Consider the following 21450-nt stretch of genomic DNA (forward strand, 5'->3'; position numbering starts at 1 on the left):
TTTTTTTTCTCTCTCTCAATTGGCTGCCAGAGCCCCTCTGGCCTACATGGGGTTTTTTTTGTAGTTTCCTCTGCTACCTGTCACTATGATATTTCAGTATCCCCTGATGGCAAGGCACATTGTTAACTGCAATTTCTGGATGTTTTCAGGAAGTTACCGACATTTTCTCAAAGATTCTGTATGCCATCTTGGAAAGTGGCATCAACTTCAGAAGCCTCAGGATTCCCATCTGCATTCCTGTCTTTCCCTTATGTCAGGCTGTTGCTGGCTTTGAACTGGTTCTTCCTGGGCTCCTTGTGCCCGGTTCCAGGCTGGAATAGCTTGCCCTATTTTGACAAGAGGAGAGAAGCTGAACACGAACCCAGAGACTGAAGTAAAGTAAGGATGTGCCACAGGGCATCAACAGCACTGGTTACCGATCTTCTTTGACTTGCTGTACTGCCATTGAGAGCTCCTAGCTCCTCCCCAGAATGGATAACATGCCAGGGTATCCTGGAGCTAAGAGTATTTACTTTTTAAGAAAAATCAATTTCTTGGTCAAGGACTTTGTACTATTCGGCTCTGCAGACACATGAAGACATTTAGCGTAATCTGAAATTACAAAGACTAACTGTATCTATAGATAGGTGTGAAAGAAGCCTGAAAGACTGGCTTAGGGATCATAAAGGCTCCCTTTGCACTCAGACTGAGTGCATCCGAAGTACTTGGTAGGTGTTATTTAAAAAGTAGTATTTTAAGCATCTGTGATGAACACAAGATTCTTATAAATACTGTGAGTTACATAAATTTGTATATTCAGCCTTCAGGAGGTGGGGTTTTTTGGATTGCATGAAGTTTTGATTATAACTGTCCATCTGCAAGTCTTGTTTTGCAAAATGAATGCTTCCATATCCTGTCTGTATTGCATCTTCCTGTTTAGGTTATCTCCAAGCTTTGAACATATGCCATGTTTTAGAGAGTGGTGTTACAGGTTTAGTAGCTCATATGTACGGATTGTATTTTATTTAAAAGGTGACCACACAAAGTTTTAAAAGTACTTGCTTGCCTAGTTTCTTCTAGCATTTGCTTGGTTTGTTTTTTAAATAATGCTAGATAATACATTTCAAAATGTCGTATCTTTATTGTATCTCTGCTTATGTATCTTAGATGGATTAAGGAGAAATGGTTTGATTCTCAGTACTGTAGAAAAAGAGGTAGGCTTCTAACATATCGGGTGATTGTGTGATACCAGCCTGTTATAGACAAATACATAATGTAACTTTATACTGGTAGGCTGATCAAACGTGACTCCCTAGGACTTGTTTCTCCCAGCTATACTGGATTAAAATGCGATTTACCTTGCTTATAGGAGGGTTTTAACACTTTTTAAAAACAAAATTATTCTTCCCCCTTGGGAAAATAGAGTCTTTGTTAGTAAAACACGGAGCTGGTCATCAATATTCCTCGGTTGTGGTCTCCTCCTGCAGAGGAGACTGACTCCTACCTTCCTTGATGAGTCCCTTTATTTATTTTTTTTTTACCTGACTGTTCTATTATGGTTCTGCTGTAGCTGCTGAGGTTTCTGAGAATAGAGTCATTAATATATTCAGTCCATAAAGGCACAAGGTAAGAGTATTTTTGAGAACATGATGGTTCTGAGTTAATTTCAGTCTCCAGTGTTGTTTTCTTTGCTTCCCTTGTGTTGTGTTTGGTTACAGCAGACAGCAAATCACTCTTTTGCATTTGACAGTGATGGTTTTAAATATACAAAAGTTAATCTGTGAAAATAAGCATTCAGGCAAAAAACCAAATTCTCTACAGCCTCAGTCCTTTCTTGGAGAAAGGGAGCAGTGTTTCCAAAAGATACGGGAAGTGCTGAGGTCACTGTCTGGGAAAGAAAATGATACTGTTACTGCACTGAACAACTGTTTTCTCCTTCTCTAGTTTCTTAGCATCCTGGTCACAGTGACCTTGTGTGTTTGCAGAATCTTTGATTTGAATAGATTAAGAGCATTTGCTTACATGCCTGACTCAGGTTTTTGTTGACTATAGATAGCCTTGTCCTTCACTTGAATTCTTCCTGGCTTCTGGTTGGAACATAATAGTTCTGTAGTGCTGTTACGTATACTTCAAGTTATGAAGTAATATAAATGATCTCTCAGTAAAAAATATTAAGACAATAATAAACCAGGATAGAACTTGGGAGAACAGGCTGCAAGGGCTTTTTCTAGAGCACTCTAGAAGGCAGTTAGCAAGAGTCAGCACACAGAGGTGCTTGTTGAAAATGTGCAATAGAGAAAGTTATAAATGTGTAGAAAAAGGGCAGTAGAGTGCTTACTTTTCCATATAACCATGATGATGTTGTGGTCTTGCATATCCTGAAATTGACTGTAGCTGTCCCAAAAGGGAGATATCTTTCAGTTGGCAGTTTATGAGCTTGGATGTGCGTGACTGTGTTTTGTTTTTTTTTTTTTTTTCTCTTATCCTTGAGGATTACTTATTCGGGCTCTTCTTGGTTAATAAATTGGTGGCAGAGCTAATAATAACTAAACTGAAAAGGAGCTGCAGATCCCAGTGTATCTTGTGTACTCAGTTTCTCAAGTGGTTTCCTCTAAGAAGGATCAGTTGGCTTTCTAGGTGGCACAGGTGGTATCCTTGTGCTGTACATTGTAACAGGGTGTGTATGGGCCGAAATTCCTTAGGTGCTTTGTATGCCATTGTAGTAATGCAAGGAATACATGCTATGGCCAGAGTGTATCTGCAGTTATTTTCTGCTTGAGTATATTATTGAAGGCTTCAAGGTGTGTGAAAATAAATACTTTGGCCTAAGCTTTTCCTTCTGTAACAAAAAGAAGTAGTCTGGTTTTGTATTTCAGATTATAATAGTTGTGTTTTGTTTTTTCTTAATCCTCCTCTCTGTAATTTCTGACATTCATGAGAACAGCTGCAGTAATAGTTTTCATTCTGTACCACTGGTCTCATTATCTGTGGACACTATTAACTAAACAAAGGCATTTTAAAAATGGGATATAAAATGATTAGTTCAAATGCTGAGAACCTGCTGAATAATTTGGGGTGCTGCTTGCTGGTCTGTTTGGTTTAGGCTGACACACTCTGTTCTACTGCAGGGCCGCCTGAGCAGAATTTTTAGCAGCTTCTTTTACTTGCAGTACGTTAGACTGCATCTGATGTGCACATGGGACTTCCCTTGGATACTCCTACTAAGAAGGTTTCCCTTTCTCTGCGTCCCTTGACTTCCCAGATCAAGGGGGTAGAACGAGGTCAGGGTGGAGGATGGGTGAGTGGCAGTTCTTCATGTTCCCGTGGCAGCTCTTAAGTTCCAATAGGTGACCTTGGCATGGCCTGAGTTTTGCAGACTTTGTGTGGCTTATCATCAGAGTGCTACACAGGAGTTAAAGCAGCATTAAATCAGGGAGGGAGAATAGTTGAGACACTGGTCTGGGCTTCAGGACATCTGAGCTACAAGTTAGACATTGAACTTGTGATCCTTGTGGAATGCATACTTATTTGTACCCCTGGGAAGTTACTGTCTCCCTGTCTTGGTTTCCCACTCCAAAAACTAGGTTCCATTCTGGCCCTATTTTCTGTTCTTTGTATCTCTTCATGTAAGTTTTTCAGGTCAGGAACTGTCTATTAGTATGTATAGGAACACTGACGAGTACAGCTAGTCCTGAACACAGCAGGGGCCTTTAAAAAATGGTTGTAACACAAATAATGAGTGGTTTCTTCCATCAGAACAGGGCTCTTCAGAAGTGTGTGGGAAGAGATGGCAGCACTGCTGCCTCCAAGGGAAAGCTTGCTGTTGGCGAGGCTTGAGGGCACAGAGTGGAAAGGAAAGCTCTCTCCCATGCTAAGCCCCAAATGAGAAGGATCTCTGGGGTTTGCAGGAGACTTGGGAGTTTTGTCTTCAAGTCCATGTGCATCTTCTGTTGAAGTGGTTGTTCCTAAGTTGGTTCAGCTGGGGAAGTCTTGGTAGAATTTTGAAGCATTTTTTTTCTGCTTTTCAAAGTGTAAAGCTCAGATATCTGGACTGCTTTTGCAAATGTAAAATTCTGTCTCAAAAATTTCAGAGGCAAAGATAATTTATAATTGTTCTTACAGGGGAAAACTCAGCCAAGATACATGCAGACTAAAAATAACGTCTTGCAACTTCATAGTGACTTTCACTGGAGGGTCTCCAGATATTTTGCTTACATGAATTAATGAAATCCCAAAATACTCCTTGCATCCTAGTATTTTTTTTATCCTTTTTTTAAAGGTAAATTAATAAGTGGATTAAATTCTAGGTGCCTTGAAAGCAGCAGTATGATCAGTATTTCACTTTTAAAGCTTAAAGCAAAGCAACTAATAATAAAATTTACAGTTATACTGTGCTTTCGGATGTCTCGTGGGGTTAGTTGCTTTTCAGTCGTTAAATACTTACTTTTACCAACTTGTCAAGTAATACAAATATCTCTTATTGCACCCAGATAATACAACAAGATAGCTAAATATTTTAGCTTTATTCCTATTTTGCAACCAACTTATATTTGGTATGTCAGTTATCCTCAAGACTTCACCATCCAATCTAATTTACAGTTAACACAGAAGCATACAAATATGACAGTAAGTAACTTTCTGAACATGGCAGTTATCATTAGGATTGCTTAAGCATGAACCAGAAGTGCCAAGACCAGTGAAAATGCTATCTCAGGCTGGCAAATGTGCCACGTTTGCTGCCCACAGCAGAGAGTCTGTGGAGTGCTGATGCAGCACCTTTGGGCTGCCAGAGAGGAGGAGTGGTAGGGAACGTGTGGGAGCAAAGCAGAGAGAATCAAAGTGCCTTAGGGGATGGAGGGTGAGAAGGAGACAGTGTAACAACTTCTACAGACTTGTGAGCTTCCAAAAAACTGCCAACACTGGAGTATGGAAGATAATTTTAGGTCCACTGACAAAACTTAACAAAAGATACAGGGCTTGAGACTGGTAGCTCAGAGGTAGGCTGACTTTAAAATAAACAGAAAAGCAGGTGGATTTTTTTTTTTTTTAAACTCAGACCAGAGTAGGCTTTTGTAACAAAATGAACTATGGTTTGATTATTTGCTGCTACTATTGCAAAACTATTTGATTTTTGGAAGGAGGTGAGCCTCAGATACGCTTTTTACAGCCTTGCAATGGAAAATTTGGCTGCTGTTGCCTGGATCAGACCATCCGATTTGCTGAACAGGCCTTTACAGCCACATTGTTTCAAGTACGCTACTTTATGCACACAAACGTGTCTCAGTTCAAGATAAGAGAAACTTGTCAGGATGTCCAGTAAGTGATTGGAGGCATAAATATTTTGCCATCAGTAAGAAGACAACCTGAATGTCTAGGTCAAATGCACAGCGCTCAGGGGACAGAAGATTAGGCTAAATATTATAAAGACTTTCAGTGCAGCCTTTACAGGTTCTTGAGAACCTGTGTATCAGTTTGTTTTGTGATAAAGATTAAAAGATATGGGGTGTTTAGTGTGTGTGTGTGTTTGGAGGAGGTTGTTTTGGTTTAATTATTTTTTTGCGATAGGTGGAAAGTACAAAAGACTTTCTGATAACACTGACTCCCTTGGAAGCGTGTGTAAGGACGTTGATGCTGACTCCATATTTGTCCATGACGTTGCTGCAGCTCATGTGGAACTTGAAGAAAGAGAAAATGTGGCACACTGTCAACAAGAGACTTCTGTTCTGGATTGGTTTGTGAAATGTAAACTGAAGGAAACCTATTGCATTCTCCTTAACATTGAACTGGTTTTGTATTTAGAAACCTTCTGAAGTACTTTCCAACAGGCAGGCCCCAGGTTTGAGGGCAAAATGTGCTCTTCCCCAGGTAAAGACTTTACGGTGCCAACAGCACTATCTTACGTAGATCTTTCTCTCTGTCATCTAGATAGAAGGCTTAACACTGCATTTAAGGATGATTAAATGGACCTCAGATTTATGCAGGAGTAGAAAATTTTTGTGTCCTGCAGCAGCTGATGTTGAGTGTAAGGTGGCTCATCACATGAAACTGGGGGACATAAACAAGGTTAGAGCTGAGGTAACTAGCACATACATGAAAATTGGTTGTCTAGAGTTTGGAAGGAGTATGGGCTGCAAAGAAAACATGCGAAGCAAGCTGAAGGAAGCTAGCCCTTGTGGTGTCATGCACAAGATCATCTGTGACCACAGATTTCACTTTGACAGTTAAGCTTTTGTGAAGGATATATCAGACTGATAAACTGATGTTGTTACCACAGTAACAATAATATTAAGGTGTTTCTTAGTTTGAATAAGCATTACAGCAGATGTTTGTCTGGTATTGTATTCTACATGACAGAGACTGTGCTGCTTTTATCACTTTACCTCTTGCTGGTGGCTTGTGTAGGAATTGATATTTTGTACAGCTCCCTTCTGCAACCAGCAGCGTGTGATATGACTGGTGCTAAAATCCGCTGAAAATAAAATCTAACTGAAGAGCTGTGGTGATGGGAAACACGGTTATCCTACCTACCTTACATAGCTGTTGTAATGCAAAAGTGTCTTTTTTTTTTTTTTCCTGAAAGGGCTTATCACCCTCTGCTCACTACAGAGGAAGCTCAGGTGCCTCACTTAGAAGAGGCAGTCAGCTTTGATGGCTAAAGTTCAGCCAGATAAATTCCATGGTGAGTGGTGGAATTTACATTATTTTGTTTATTCGCAGTTAATGTGTGTTCTGTTCTCTTGGCAAGGGCGTAGCAGGTCCTTAAAAGGAGAAAGGCACTTGCTTGTTTGTGTGAGGCTGGCTACTGCCTTCTGGATTAGTTGGCATCCTCAAGGGGAAAGAGGGATCATCTCTTTCGTGACAGCAGCGGAGCGTGGAGAACTGCAGAAGAAAAAAGCTTTATGAGTGCAGGATGAGGAAGGCAGAGGTGGGGGGAGACCAAGTGAACATAAAGCCTTCAGAAAGAGTGATGAATGAGGAATGCCAAGAAGAACAATGAGAAGACATGCAGTCAGCACTTGGATAGAGAAGGAAAACAAGGTGTTATACTGGGGGCTTAGAGGGGATTGTGCAGAGTTTGTTGCAGCCCAAGAAGACCTCTGAATGCTGCTGGCTTGTAAGCAAACCTAAAAGAATGAATCTGCCCTGGGAGCACACTGTGGATAGGAGAGGATTTGATCACAAACTCTCTTATTTTTATTCTGCTTCAGTCAAGAGGACTAGTAATGGATTTTCAAGGTTCCCTTATTCTAGTTCATGTTCAAATAGAACAAAGTTTTAGTTCCAGAGTTTGTACTGTTTCCCACTGAGGAGGGAAGGAATGATTGCTGCACAGAGTCAGTGGTTGCCTCTTTGGCTTTTCCTTGAATGCCATTTAAAGAACAACAAAGCATGCAGAAGTGTTTAAAAGTGGTAGCCTTTTGGCCTTCCTAGATACCCAATTAAGTATTCAGGGCAGATGCTTTAAAAAAAAATTGACCAAATTTTCTGGAAATCTGCAGTTTTGGCTGGAATACATGTTATTGTTCTATGTAACTTCCCATCCAGCCCATGAAAAAACAGCCATTTGAAGGAAAAGCAGTTAATGAGCTTTACTCATGAGAATGTTTATGAGTTTTCCATCTGATTTTGACATATTACTGGCATTGGTGGCATTTTTGTTTCCTTTCACTTCTATAGAAATAAAATATTTTAGAATGTGCTAAGTGTTTCATAAAGGCAGTGTTGCACTGGGCACAGTTATATGATAGAGAGAAACATGAAATATATGCATCTGTATCTTGTGTAGGACAAGGATCTTCAAAGGGCTAGCTGTAGATCAAAGCCCAGCCTGTAAGGAGTGATCAATTAGCCTGCTGAATAAGACCAAAGAGGATGAAGCCTTCTGGCGGTTTGTTTTGCCTCAGACAGTGTATTCTTTTTGAGGTGCAAGGTCATGGCATCCCATTTACACAAGCATGTGAAGTTCCAGTGCACACCTGTTACTCTCCTCTCACACATATGGTAGAGCTGTAGCTGCTCTATACTCCATCATCCCACTCTCAACTCCTTTCAACAAGTTTTTGAAAACAACTGCACAAAACACATACTCCAGAAACTAGACTCAGCAGAAAGCTTAGGAAAAAGAAGTTTAAAAGGGGATCGAGGGGTGTGGCAGAACCAATCCAAGCCTCAGTATTATATTTGTATCTTCCTGTTGTTGCAGAAGAGGCCCTATAAATAAAATGCTTGGCAAGCTCCTGTCATGGACCAGAAGAGTGTATATTAAAATGTGCTATGAGGAATAAGTTCCGGAAGGAACTCACTTCCTTCTTCCCTGAAACACTGATGATTTCCAGCCATACATACACAAGGACACTTATATATGATCCATACAGCTCTTTGTATCTCCATAATTTACAGAGGCCTTGTTCCCCGAGGGTTCCTCAGTGGTGTAGTAAGAAAGCGATGGAATAGTAAAACTTTGGAATTGACAATTATTGTCCTGTTTTGGCTATGTAAATATAAGCAGAAACTGCTTTACCTCTTGTCCTGTTTGTTAACTGATGGCAAGAAAGGCTTACTTAGATTCTTATTAATCAGTATTAATCTTACTTCGAATATTATTAATTCTTATTATCAGGTTCAAACAATATAAAGTGCTGGAGGACCTACCTTTGTGTACTTTTGATCTACTGCAATCCCAGATAGAACAGAGTGAGTCCCCTCTTGTGCAAGATGACTGATGAGTTGCAGGAGAACGCATAGTAACCTGCACTGAAAAATTGAAGGAAGAACAGGAGATTGCATACTGCAACAGTGGGAGCTTTGCTAATGTTAGTGAGAAAGAGTGAGTCCAAGAGAAGGAACATGAGCTCTTCTGTTATGAAGTTGTGAAGTAGAAATGAAAGCTTAGGGCAATGGTAAGTCAGGAGGCCATAGCTGCTTTTAAGGCAAGGAAGAAAAGAAAAACAAATAATTTGGTTTGGTGAGGAAGACGAGTTAAGGGGAAGACTTGGGAAAGTTTCATAAGAAGCAGCATTTTTGGATCTGCTGGAGGATGGAACAGTTTAAGCAAAATAATTTGATGGATAGGAAATAAACAGAATATAAAATACCAAGGTTTAGCTTTTTAGATCTGAGTTGTTTCTTGCTGAAGTGTTGCCAAAGTTTTCGTAGCCACAATAATTTTTTCTAATATGCCTAAACTTTCCTTAAAATGATTGAAAGCCTAGTGCTATTGCTGCCTTCCTGACAACTAGTTGTTACTGGAATCAACAGTTGTTTCAAGGAAGGCTTGATTAAAGTGTCACATAGCTATAGTTAACTGGCATGTGACTTGTTTCTCCAGCAGACTTTCTTATCACAAGCCTTCCATGAGGACCATGTGGAGGAGGGTTTTTTTGTTCTCCTTGCGGATTTTTTTTTTTAATATGAAACTCTTGAACTCTCCTCTGAAGCAAAATTTGTTTGATGTTGATTACATCTTATTCAAATACCCTTGACATCCATATCCAAAGATCCTGTATAACCTGTGACATACACATGGTAACAATGGGGAACTGAAACTTCTCTTTGTAGTGTGTTTTGGGTTAGGCACACTCCAAGCATTAAAACAGATGAATTGTCTTCCAGGTGGGTGACAGATCACTGTAGGTAACAGATCTTGGTTACTAGGTAAGGGATTACCATAATTGTTAATTGTTATTACAGGAAAATATCTGGGACTTGCTGGGCTAAGAGAAGATCTTGCCCTTAAAATCCAGTTGTCTTAGTTTAGTAATGAGACACGACAAGTGGCTGAAGCTGGAAAGTGGCTAAAGGGTGTTGTCAGATAATGCTCTTAATCAGGTCTTTTTGGGACTAGCTTAAAACATACACTACCATCCCAGAAGAGAGTGTGCATCATGCGAGTGGTTCTCATGTGTACCTGTACAAAGTTTTCCAGGTCAGCCAAGAGCTACTACTGAAGTCACTTTGAACCCATTTGACACTGCAAGTTAAGAAATGCTTGGACAATCCAGTCCCGTGACTCGGCTGTGGGGCACTAACCTCCAGCTGTCACACAGAAACAAACACCTGGGAGTGGCACAGTGAAACTGCACTGGCCACTTCCAAAGTGATTACACCCCAATGTACCCAGTGCCCTTTTCAGAAAGGGGCTGATGTAGGCTCTGTTGGCAAGGAAGAATGCTTTGTTTTTGTTCAGTAGCTGCAGCGTGAGCTTGTCATTGGCTTGTCCCCTCACAGGCACCAGTGGGTTTTAAGAAGGGAAAACTGGGTTACTGCCATCACCACTGAATTTTAAAAGGAGGCACACTGTGCATAAGCTAGGCTTGAAGAAGAGCTGCAGGGTGTTAGGGAGAGGAGGGGCCAACAAGGTATGAGTGCAGAAGGGCTGCATTATGCCTTGGAAGAAAGGGCATGGTGGAGAGGAGAGCCAATGAAGGCAGTACTCTGTAGTATAAGATGGGAGATATGCTGTAGTTAAGAAGTAGGGGAGGAATGTTATCTCAGGACCTGATTGGTATCTGCTGTAGTAAGAGAAACACTCCGAGAGGCCAAGCAGGTATTTGGCATTGTAGATGAGGAGTATTGAAATGTCAGCTTCAAAGACCAGAGAAAGATGTAGAGAGACTCTGGACTGATGCTCAGAGGGGATCAGATGTTGGCACTAGTCACGGTGTCAGAGAAGCACCACAGAGAAGACCAAGAGGTTGTTCAGTAGCTGGGTTTCAGAAATGTCAGGTTACAAAGCAAATAGTTTAGTGTTAGGGGAGGCAGTCTGCAAGGTGGTGTGCTTGTGTCTGCTCACTGAGGAAAGCACATTCTGTGCTTGAGAGCTGCAAAAGTGTTAACATGAGCTAATTGTATTAATACAATTAAGGAAGGTGTATCTGTAATATGAAGGGTCCTGCATTTCACCTAACATGGTTTGATTGGCCCAATTTCAAGCAGTTAGTTTTCACAACCGTGGTCATGGTTTTTCCAGTAGTTGTGTATGTGTGTACTGCAAGCTGGAGTTTCCCTCTTCGTTTTCTTTTATAGTGTACCACACAAATATTAATAGCACAATAATGTTTTACTTTATCAGACTCTATTGCATCCAGGGTATAAAGGAACAGTGTGGTTCACAAAGGTCTTTTGGTTTTCCTGTGTTCAATAGGAAATAGCCCGTCATCTCCGACCTGGCACTCTGCGTGCTGTCTTTGGGAAGAACAAGATTCAGAATGCTGTCCACTGCACAGACCTGCCTGAAGATGGACTTTTGGAGGTAAGACCTGCTAGACAAACATGTGCTTTTATATCACAGGAAGTTTTAAAGCGAAAAGCTATACTTTACACCGTTTTAAGCTGTTGAAGTGTGGAGTAGCTGTGTTGGAGACCAGTGATCTACTAGAAATAAAAGCAAAGAGTCTACTAAGGGCATTTAACTTGGTTAATTCTGATATTGTAAAAAATTAATCCATGCAGTTTTGTTGAGTGAATATAGTACAAAGAAGTAATTAATGAAAGTCAGGAGTCTTCTCTTTGGTTGAATGTGTCCTTGGGACTGAATATCAGCACCTAACAGTGCTTCTATGGGGACACCTTCTTGGCCCTTTCTTGGATAACCACCATGACTCCTGATCTGGATTGTCTCTACAGTGAGCTTGTGCAGGGCTTGGAATATTACAGCCACTAGGAATTCAAACTCTCCAAATAGGGTCCAGGTTTATTTGTAGACAGTCATAATTATGCACATCAGTTGGTATTTCCTGTGTTTCATATTAACTCACTAATTATTACCTGATTTTGGCTTTGTATGCTTTCATTACAGTCCAATAAAATGCAAAAATATTACATTGAGGGAGTTTATAAAGACAGAAATACTCACTATGAAAACCAGAACAAGCTCACTCACTTAATTCCATGCCTCAAAACTAAGGTCTATACAAGGGGGTTGAAGCGGTGTGTAAGCTTATCTTGGATGGATCTCTGCATCGATGCAGATGTTTTTCCAGGGGCTGCATAGCTTCTGTTTTACTGTCTACATGTATTTGTGTTTGCTGTCAGACTATAGCAGAATGATGAAGCCACAAGAGTCTTCCTAGCTTGGATAATTTTACACTGCCAAAATGGTGTTTTCATTGAGGGGAGGAAGAGCTAATTGCGTCACCATCTCCCTTCATGAAATAAAATCAGATCTGTGGGTTAAGGTGCTGTTTGCCAAGAAACTGCGTCTAGTTTCAGGAACAGACTAGTGAAATTCAACACTGAGAATGGCAGCCAGTATCAATAAAAATGCAGCTTTTTAAACCATTTCCAAACTGTCATTAGAAGTTGACAACTTCTAGTTTCTGTCCAAAGGGAGTGTATTTAAACAAGAAAAACAGGTATTTGTCACCAGATGCCTAAAATCCCTCAGTCATGGCTTTTCAATGGCAGCAGGGAAAAAGGCATACCCTGCAAGGGAAAAATGAAAGTCTCACCAATGCTCACAGAGCAGTTTAGTACTTCAGCAGAATTCTCTCTCTCTTATATCCACAGTCTGTCTTTGTGCTTGTGCAAAGCAGGTATAACCCCATTTTGCTAGCTGTTTAAATTGAGTTTACAGCTGCTATAACTAAGGTGGGAGGGACAAAAGCAGTTGAATTGCTTCTCCAAAACAAAAATGGAGGCTGGGGTTTTTTCTCACGGTCTCCACTACACGTGTTTGTCATCTGAATCCCACAGCTGAATCATAAGCCCAGTTCTTGATCTATTATTACTCTGACTACACACTTTGCAGTTCTCATTGCAGACTGGTCACTTAACGGTCATTTATTGATTGCATTTTTTTGGAAGAGGGGTCTAAAATCTTTTTTTTTACTGTAAGCATAATTGTATACAGAATATGGCTCTTCATCTGTCTGTAGTTTATTCTATAACAGTTCAGGTTAAGCCAGCAGTTGTAGAGGACACCAGTCAATGTTTTTAATGAGTAAATAGAGCAGTAAATGTTTCATTCCAATTGTTTGGCAAATGAGCATTATAATGTAAACTATAGAAATCTTTTTACTGCTAACACTTTAATTCTTGGAGTATCTTTAAATCTGTGTTCTGTAAGAAATGTTGTTGCCTGAAAACTTAGGTAAGCAAAATAAAAAATAAGCTTTGGATTTGCTTAAAGTGCAAGGTCTTGTCACAACTAATGAAAAACAAATAACACAGTATACACAGAGATCATCCTTGAGAAGGACTTTTTCCTTAGTGAGCTTTTCTGTGAGAGGAGCTGAAATCCTGGCAAGCAGAAACCAGACTTTTCTTTCCCCTCAGCCTCAGTAACTCTAACAGTGCTGTACGTACCGGGCTAGAGCAGAGTGACTGTGTGGCATGCAAGATAACCATAGAAGGAAACTGAGCCAGACTAACATTTTTGAGGTATGCTCTTCAGTAAATGGTAGTGAATGTTTTCATTCTTTAATAGATATCTGAATATTTTAAAGTACTGAGTTTAGCAGAGCCATTATTCTCAGCCTCGGAGGAGGTGAATTCAGAGATGGGTAAGGCACTTGTCATTGAGGAGAAAGACCTTGGCTATGTTGGCGGAAGTGGAACTTGCTTTGTTTAATATGGGATTAGCCTGTGTTTGTTATGTCCATGTTCTGGTAGAAGATGTTGGTGTTGCTGAGATGTTAATGCTGCTGTTGCTATAAAAGCTTTACAGTATCATTGTAGGACAACTTATTCATAGAGGAGGAGTCTGGAGTAAATTTCAGGGAGAAATCTGAGCCTACTAGATTTATACTACAAAGATCAAGGATCCTTTTTAAAACCCCAAAGCAAATTAATTCATCCCTAGCAGTCTCTTTCCTTTCTTCAGGTGTTGTGCAGTGTTAATACTCTACTGCAGTTACTACCCAGTATAGCTCCAAAACCAGCCTATATGCAAATTCTTGCACTCCTGTTTTGGTGACGAAAGGTAAGTTTTGTAATTTGAATTGAGGCACCAGAACTAGGAAGTCTGGAGTTTCATTTCTAACTCTGGTGCTGATTTTATCTGAGCTTGGCTAAGCCACTTTTCAAATTTTGTCATGAAAGTGTTTGGCTCTGAAATTCTGTATGAAGATGTTCTGATTTATATTTATCTAGGTGACTTTGGTGGTTCATACTTAGTTGACAGTCACTAAGAAGGGCAAGGTAGTGACCTTTCTCACAAAAATCATGACCAAGGAGTACTTGGGGAAAGGAGAGAGAACCACACTGTCTCAGGAACAGCAAGGACTAATTAACTAAGTAAGAGTCAGTTTGTGCACTTAGTTTGAGAACACTGTATTTAAGTCATGTAGTACAGCAGGTTTTCAATATTTTTTTTGTTAGACCTCTTTTCCCTGGACCTGGAAAAAGGAAAGTTCACTTTTAATCTTAAAAAACACTCAAAAAACCAACCAACCAAACAAACCCTAGAAGCAAGTACCAGCACTTGCTCCCACCCATTTGACCCTTAACTCCTGTCTTTGTTCTACGAACTACTTCACATTTTAGGCAGTGACTAAAGCGTACCAGAATTAATGAATAACTCATTTTGGCTCGGAGAAGGGGAGATGCAGCTGAGCCTAAAACGCAACTGGTCACAATGGAAAAATCAGTATATTTTCAATTGTAAAGCTTTATCTGCTTCTTTTATTCCTAGTTTGGTGATGCAAGAGGAGAGTGAATATTGCCCTGAAGCCTCTTGGATGATCTCTTTGACTTACTGGGTCAGGCACTTATTTATTCACTCCATAGACTTGTGTGTCCTCGTATCAGTACAAAATGTATTTTCACAAGTGACAATGGATAGACACAAATAGCTCAGAACAGTCCGTTTTCTCAGCCTTGTCAGAGTTTCCCATTTTAATGGGGAGGGGAATGAAAGGAAGAAGTAGAGAAAGGCATCTGATAATGATGGAGTATTTATGAGATGATGGGATTTCATGAGTGAAGGCTAAACCAGCAGTTTCTTAATTTGTCTGGTCAACAAAAATTGGTCTGTCAGAGCAGGGGTTTGCATTTGTTTCCCGCATCCAAAGCAGGTACTGCTCTTCCTCTTGTCAGTTTGTTTTGGTTTTTTTATTTTATTTTATATAAAGCAGGTACTATTTAGAACAAGAAAACAATTAACAGTACTCACCTGCATTCACGTTCCTTCTAAGTCAGGTAGAGCAAGGACTGGAACGTGCATGTTTTATATGCTGAGTAAGTGCTCTACTTAACAGACTAGAGATGGTTATGCATTTGTGTCTTTCATGTACATGTGGTGAAAGATGATTCTGTTTTTCAACTCGCTGTCTTTGACCTGAGGAACATTTCTGATAAATATCTTGTTGAAATAGAAGCTTGCAAACCATTGGATCTGATGAATCACCGTTCTCCAGACATTAAAAAAACGTTTCCTTGAAATTAGTCATTCCTGGACTAGTTTTAATTGAAGTACTTGATACAAGGTGTTGTGGCTACCAGACTTCAGTGTTTATGTGCCTTCTTAAAGAAGTGAAGGCAAACTAAAAATCATTCAGTGAAGGTCTTTTTCACATCATTGGAAGTACAGTGAGTAAAACTTTTCCACAGGTGGTGGTGCTGTACACACACCTCAGTTTGTTGGGTCTCAAGTGGCTGAGTACCTTTCAGATTATGCAGGAATCCACATAATCTGCAACCATTAAAAAACTGGTAGCCTAGACCTGCAGTTATAACAAAACCAGTATTTCTGGGTTTTAGCACGCTCTGCCTGTAAATTTTTTGCTCATACTGCAAAAAAGGCTCAAGGGTTTGGGGCTTTTTTCCGTGAGCTGTTCCAGAAGGGCATTTGTACTGCAGCAAAACACCCTGGGGATGATAGACTGCACATGTCTGGGGTAACTTGAAAGGCGTCTCCATTGAGTTGCAGCCTGCTGTGTCTGAGCCATCCACACTAGCTTTCTGTTCCTGTGCCATGGTGTCTGGGCAACCAGTCAGTCTCGTGGGGTTTCTTTGCATAATTAAAAAATACTTAATAGTCATACATGTGTGTTTGTATTTACACATAGAGAGGATGTTGCTCTCAGTAAGATACACATGAAAAAGGATTTGCTGTGGGATGGGTGAACTTTGAGTTCTGGGTAAAATAACCTTCCTGTTGCCAAGGAAGATGCTATTATTAGGTGACTAATTCTTCTAGTGGACAGTAATGTGGCAATTGCTGCAGGAGTGTGCTTATACATGCCTTTGCATGTCTGGTAGGCTGTGTGGAAAACTGCGGAGGGGAGTGGGCTAAGCCAGTTTTCATGGGAGTGGATGATGTGCCAACCACCTTCTCAGTCTTGCGTCCCCATGGGCGCTTCTTCTCCTGACCCCTCAGGGTGCTGCCTGTGTGCCTCCGCATGGCTGCTGGATGCCACCAGGCTCTGCCTTGGACATTGGAACTGTGGAGGGAAATGTGTCAGCTTTCAGTGTTGCGGGCAGCTTTCCAACCAGGCAATAGCGAGGACCTCCTCGAGTATCGTTTGCTGGCCTTCTCCCTTGTCTCAGAGCTATTTGTGGCATCCACAGACGTGAAAGTAACCTATCAAATGGGGATATTTTGCTGTTATCAAAGAAGAGCGAGTTTTGTTTGTCTTCTGAGAGAGCTGTCATGATGGTTCATTTTTTCCCTATCACTTCCTTGAATTTCAGCCGTGCAGTGGTGTTTGAGAGTGATGCTGGGGACTGGCAGACTGGAATGTGCTGCTGGAAGCTCTTCTTCCCCTTGCTCAGCCTTGCACCAGTGAGACTGGCTTACTGCATCTAAGGCATTTAAGCTAATGAGCGATATCATCTACCTGTACAGATCAGCTATGGTGGTCTGACGGACAGAGACTCACACAAGTTGTGGCACTGGAAGTTCAGCTGGCTGGATCCAGCCCTGGGGAGATGGGAGGTGATGTCGTACGATAAGCGGTGACAGGATGGGCCCGTTCAGCAGATGTGTTTTTTCCAAACAAGTGCTGTGGGTGATGAAAACCAGCATCGTTTTCCTCAGACTTGGTATTAACTAAATGCTCTGACAAGTGTTAAGAGCTGTGCTGCTCCTGGGCTTTTGGTGCAGCATCTTCCACCTGCTAGAAGTCAGCTGTCCTTGGTCTGGCATTCTGAATAGTGCCAGGAGAAGCATGCCTTGTGCCTCCCTTCCCTTTGCCTTTATTCAGGGAGGCTGGGGGGAGGGTAGTGTTTTAGCAAGCTGTTCAGTGTGAACAGGGGGACACTTGCCTTGCAGCAGGGGGACGCGACAAATGCTTCCGATAACCATTTCTGTAAGAACAGAGTCCTGCTACACAAGTGCTCTGCTGGCTGTCAGCTTGCGTTTTTCTGTTTGCTGCTTCCTTGCCTGCTCGCTTTCATTGTCTCGACACGTGGGCAAGGTGCTTGCTATCATCCACTCTGGAAATGCCTTCATGCCTTCAGTAGTGAGCTGATCTGTGGGTTGAGGTTATAGTGCAACAGTTTAGGATGGAAGGCATCAGAGGGATGCAGCTCTGTTAAACTAATCTTTTTGGTGCATCAAGGTATAGTCCAAGTAATTTAATAAAGCATGTCAATGAGTAACTCTCAGAAGCGTCAATGTGCTTAGTGTGGAATTTGTGTATGTCACACTCAGAACAAAGGTCTCCTGCATTGCTTGTTACCAATTAACTTGTCTGGTATTATGCAAGCTGCCTCTACCAGCTGAGAACTAACTCCCCATTCACAGGGCAGCACAGCTTGTAAAACATTACACAGCAGAAGTGCATAGCATGGCAATGAACCTTTCACTGAGGGCATTTCAGCTGTACAGCATTTCCCTCAGGAGTCTTTAAAATATTAATAAAGAAGCCATTGTTTCACTCAGTCATACGGCAATTTTGCAATAAAGTCTTTTATTAGGGGCCCATACTGAGCTGCATAATCCAGGGTAAGATGTTTTTAATCATCTCCAGTGAAAAGAAATAAAAAATCAGAGGGTTTGAGCGAGGTTGGGTTTTGGCGGGTTTTTTTTTGCAAGTTTTCATCAAAGCCATAGCTATTTTTGTCTGTCTGGAAATTTCAGTCTCTCCTGGCACAAAATGATTTCTAGAGAGATCTGTCAGATAATAGTTATTATGATTCAAGTGCTTCTCCATTTTAATTTTCTGAGACTTTTTATCCAACAGCTGTGAGAACAGGTTGGAAAGAATCTGGAGTGTAGGAAAACTTCATCTTATTTGGTGGTGGTTTTGCATATCAGAGGATGTTAGCCAGCAGTAGAATTCTGTTTCACAATGTTTCCTGATGCTGTATGTATACTTGTTCAGGAAATTAAGTAATATTTTTGCCTAGGCCCATCTGAAGAGAAATTAAAAATAGCAATAATAGAGGAATGGATTTTGAACGTGAGTTGGTTATTTCTCTTTTTTTTAAAAAAATACGGTATTATTAAGTCACTTGCATCCTGATTTTGAACACAGGTTGTATAATTATTATAGTTGTGGGCCAGACAGGCAACTAAACTAGAAACTTGTTTGAACAAAGTTGTGAAACAGTTCAGCTCTTGTGCTTCCACTTCTGGGTAAGATCTGAGGTCCAATTGCCCCTTGTTCTGCCAAGTTTGAGGCTTATAAGTGCCAGAGAGGAGAAGTTAACAAGTGTGAACCAAGCAGCTCCCAAGGCTCTTTAAGTTTCACCTGATCCTGAAGGTAACCTACACGGTAAACAGGGCCTGGCTTTTGGCATGTGTTCATGTTGTGCTGAGCAAGGTAATTTTGTGGAGGGGAGGTCAAGGCAGAGGGAAGGCATGACACTTCTTGGTAACTTATCTGAGATGCAGTTTGCGACTTTGAGGCTGCTGCCTTCTTTCTTTCCCTCAGCATGTTCTCATTTTGAACCGAAGGTCCTCTTTCCTTTACTGATTTTCCTCCAGCTGAAGCATGGCAACAATTTAGCGGCAACTCAGCTGCATGATGGGCACACTATAGCGAAGACAAGAAAAAGCCCGAGGGAATAGCTTATACAGCCAAAGCAGTAAGGGGACACTGTAGTTACACAGTTGCATAGAAGCCCAGAATCTCCTTTCATTCCTTGAACAAGGCATCCTGCACCTTTTTTGGGGTAAGAGAAGCACTGTTTTCCTGTAGCACACACTGCTGTGTGATGCAAATACATTTTTATGTGGATTCCTATTATTGACCTCAGACACTTGCACCTCCCACCTCTCTCTCAGTGGTCAAACAGGCTAATGATTAGCTGTATCGGGACTTTCCATGTGGGGTTTACCCCTTCCCTCATCAGTGCAACCTTCTTGACTGACTACTGTAAACTAGCAGTAATTAAGAGGAAAATTTGAGTTAGCTACCTGCATACCTGTATTGAAATGTATGTGGAACGTGGGAGGAAAAAAACAAAGCCAAACATGTTAATATGGATAGAAGACTGAACAAAATTTCCTGTCTTGCATAGATGGTAACTCCATAGGATCTTGAGTTAAGGGTTTATCAAGCTCTAGAAACCACTTCTTCTTTCATAAGTAATAATAACTAATTATTCAAAGTGTAGTGTCATACCAGTACTGGTCTTGTGTTGCGTTACTGCTGAGGGTTCAGGCACTGGGTGCGATCATCTTGTGGTAACAGCTGTGCAGGCAGAACAAGATGGCAGTGGTCACCTGAAAGGATGCTGGGTGTAGGGAGGGAATGATGTATCTATAAGTAGGCAAGTCTCTGAGCAAGAGGCAGTTTTCTTAAGTGGCTGGAGTTGCTAAGTGTACAAGTTTGCTTCCGTGGCAGTGGCAGTGGTAGCTACTGCTGTTCTGTTGGGGAGAGAGAGAGCGGAGACCATCCAGCTACAAACCAGGAACTGAGGGCTTTCCCTGGTAGCTGCCTTACTCAGTTCAGCTGTTGAATGGGAACTTGGTCACCCAGGTGTTGCTCAGTCTAGTTGTGTCATGACGGTACATGGTTCAGCACATGGCAGGAGTGCTGAAATCACAGAGGGCTGCTGAGACTTCAAACAAGCCCTTGGCCTCTTAAAACTGACCCATCCCACAGAGGAATGGAGCTTTCTAGATTCATAGCTCAGAAGGTACTTCGAGGACTACACTGGGGGAATTTATGCCATTAGTTTGGTGGTTCATTCCCAATCAGTATAGCGAGTCATGGTCTACACAGGTGGTGTGGTTGTATGTGCAAGGCCACTACTTGTGGACTGGGTGGTGTGGTGCCTTTGTTTTGTTGCTTTTTTTCAGGATATTTTAATACTGTCTTATCTATCATAACTTTTACCCTGCTGCTAGGTGTAGCCTGTTGGGTACCCTGGCCAAATGCTACCCTGCAGAACATCTTGGTTGCTCAGGAAGAGCTTTAGATGCTGTCTCCTTCTACTTCATTTATTTGCTTATTGCTTCTATCCTCGCTTGAATCTGTGGTGTGGCTGGAAAGGCGTTCTTGTTCTCTCTCTGTGACCCCTTCCTCCTCTATTAGCCATAATCTGGTAGCTCAGGAGGACCATGGCTTTCAGTGCTCTCTGAACAGGCTGGAGAGCCTTAGCTCAGCATTGGTAAGGAGCTGCCACAATGCCTGTGGCTTGTATGAACACATCCAAACCAGGCTTTGGTTGGATATTCCAGGTGCTAGCAGCAGGGACCCTTTTCAGCTCAGAATGCATTTGCAGCTTGCATTGACAGCTGTGGTGGTGTGCCTGGCATCTTGTCTGTATCTAAGCTGACTGGTTCAAGGGTACAAGAGCTCCGCAAGAGCTCCTGACTTTGAGGAGGGCAAGCGTCCCTCAAGATAAGCATGAAGTGCAGGGGTAGTGAGCCTGCGGACTCACACAGCTGCCTGGGGTCCTTGGGAAAGCAGCATTCACTGTCATGCTGTAGTTTTTCATGTGGGATGGGAGCCAGGACCCTTCACTTTATTTCATTCCAGTGGCTTTACCAGGCAAGTGATCTCTTCTGGTGGTGACCAAAGATGTTGCTGAAGGAGGAGTAGAGATCCTGGTGGGAGAGTCGTGGTCTAATACGTTCAACTGAGCAGCTGGTTTATGCTGTGTAGTGGGGAGATTCTGTGAACCTGTACTTTCCTATTAAATCTAAAGTATCTATACTTCAGAAATCAGTGGTCTGAGGCAACACAGTAGTTATGTGCAATGTAAAACAACACTTCGTTAATTTAAATAAGTTTTTGGTTTCACTTACTGTTCTTGTAGTGTTACAGAGTAAATAGCATAAAACTTGCTTTCTTGGTATTTTGATTATGGTGTAACAAATTATTGTCTTGTCCTCTCATTTACATCCTGTTTGGAATTCAGTTTTCTCTAATCTTTTATTTTCTGGCACAATTTCCAAAGAGCTTCCATTGCCCTTCTCTTTCACTGTATTTTCTAAGCTGATCGTAACCATGCACAGTGTTGGAGATGTCTGTATTAACAGCCACGAAGCATAAAAACAGAATACACTCTATGTTATTCTGTAGTCTTTCTTGAATAAAAAGTTCTATTGCAAAGTTTTATTTTTTGGTGGATAGG

At 41.4% G+C, this 21450-nt stretch overlaps 1 protein-coding gene across 1 annotated transcript in view; it reads left to right on the plus strand.

Moving 5' to 3' along the window:
• Positions 1 to 21450, plus strand: part of NME7 (NME/NM23 family member 7) — a gene marked incomplete at its 5' end in the record, with an annotated part of 59358 nt that overhangs the window by 32437 nt on the left and 5471 nt on the right. The window contains one exon of the mRNA XM_010078904.1: positions 11123 to 11230. Within this exon, the coding sequence (XP_010077206.1) occupies positions 11123 to 11230 (108 nt within the window). The remainder of the gene's footprint in view (positions 1 to 11122; positions 11231 to 21450) is intronic.

The sequence above is a fragment of the Pterocles gutturalis genome, unplaced genomic scaffold (assembly GCF_000699245.1).
Source record: "Pterocles gutturalis isolate BGI_N339 unplaced genomic scaffold, ASM69924v1 scaffold18258, whole genome shotgun sequence".
Taxonomy (NCBI): domain Eukaryota; kingdom Metazoa; phylum Chordata; class Aves; order Pterocliformes; family Pteroclidae; genus Pterocles; species Pterocles gutturalis.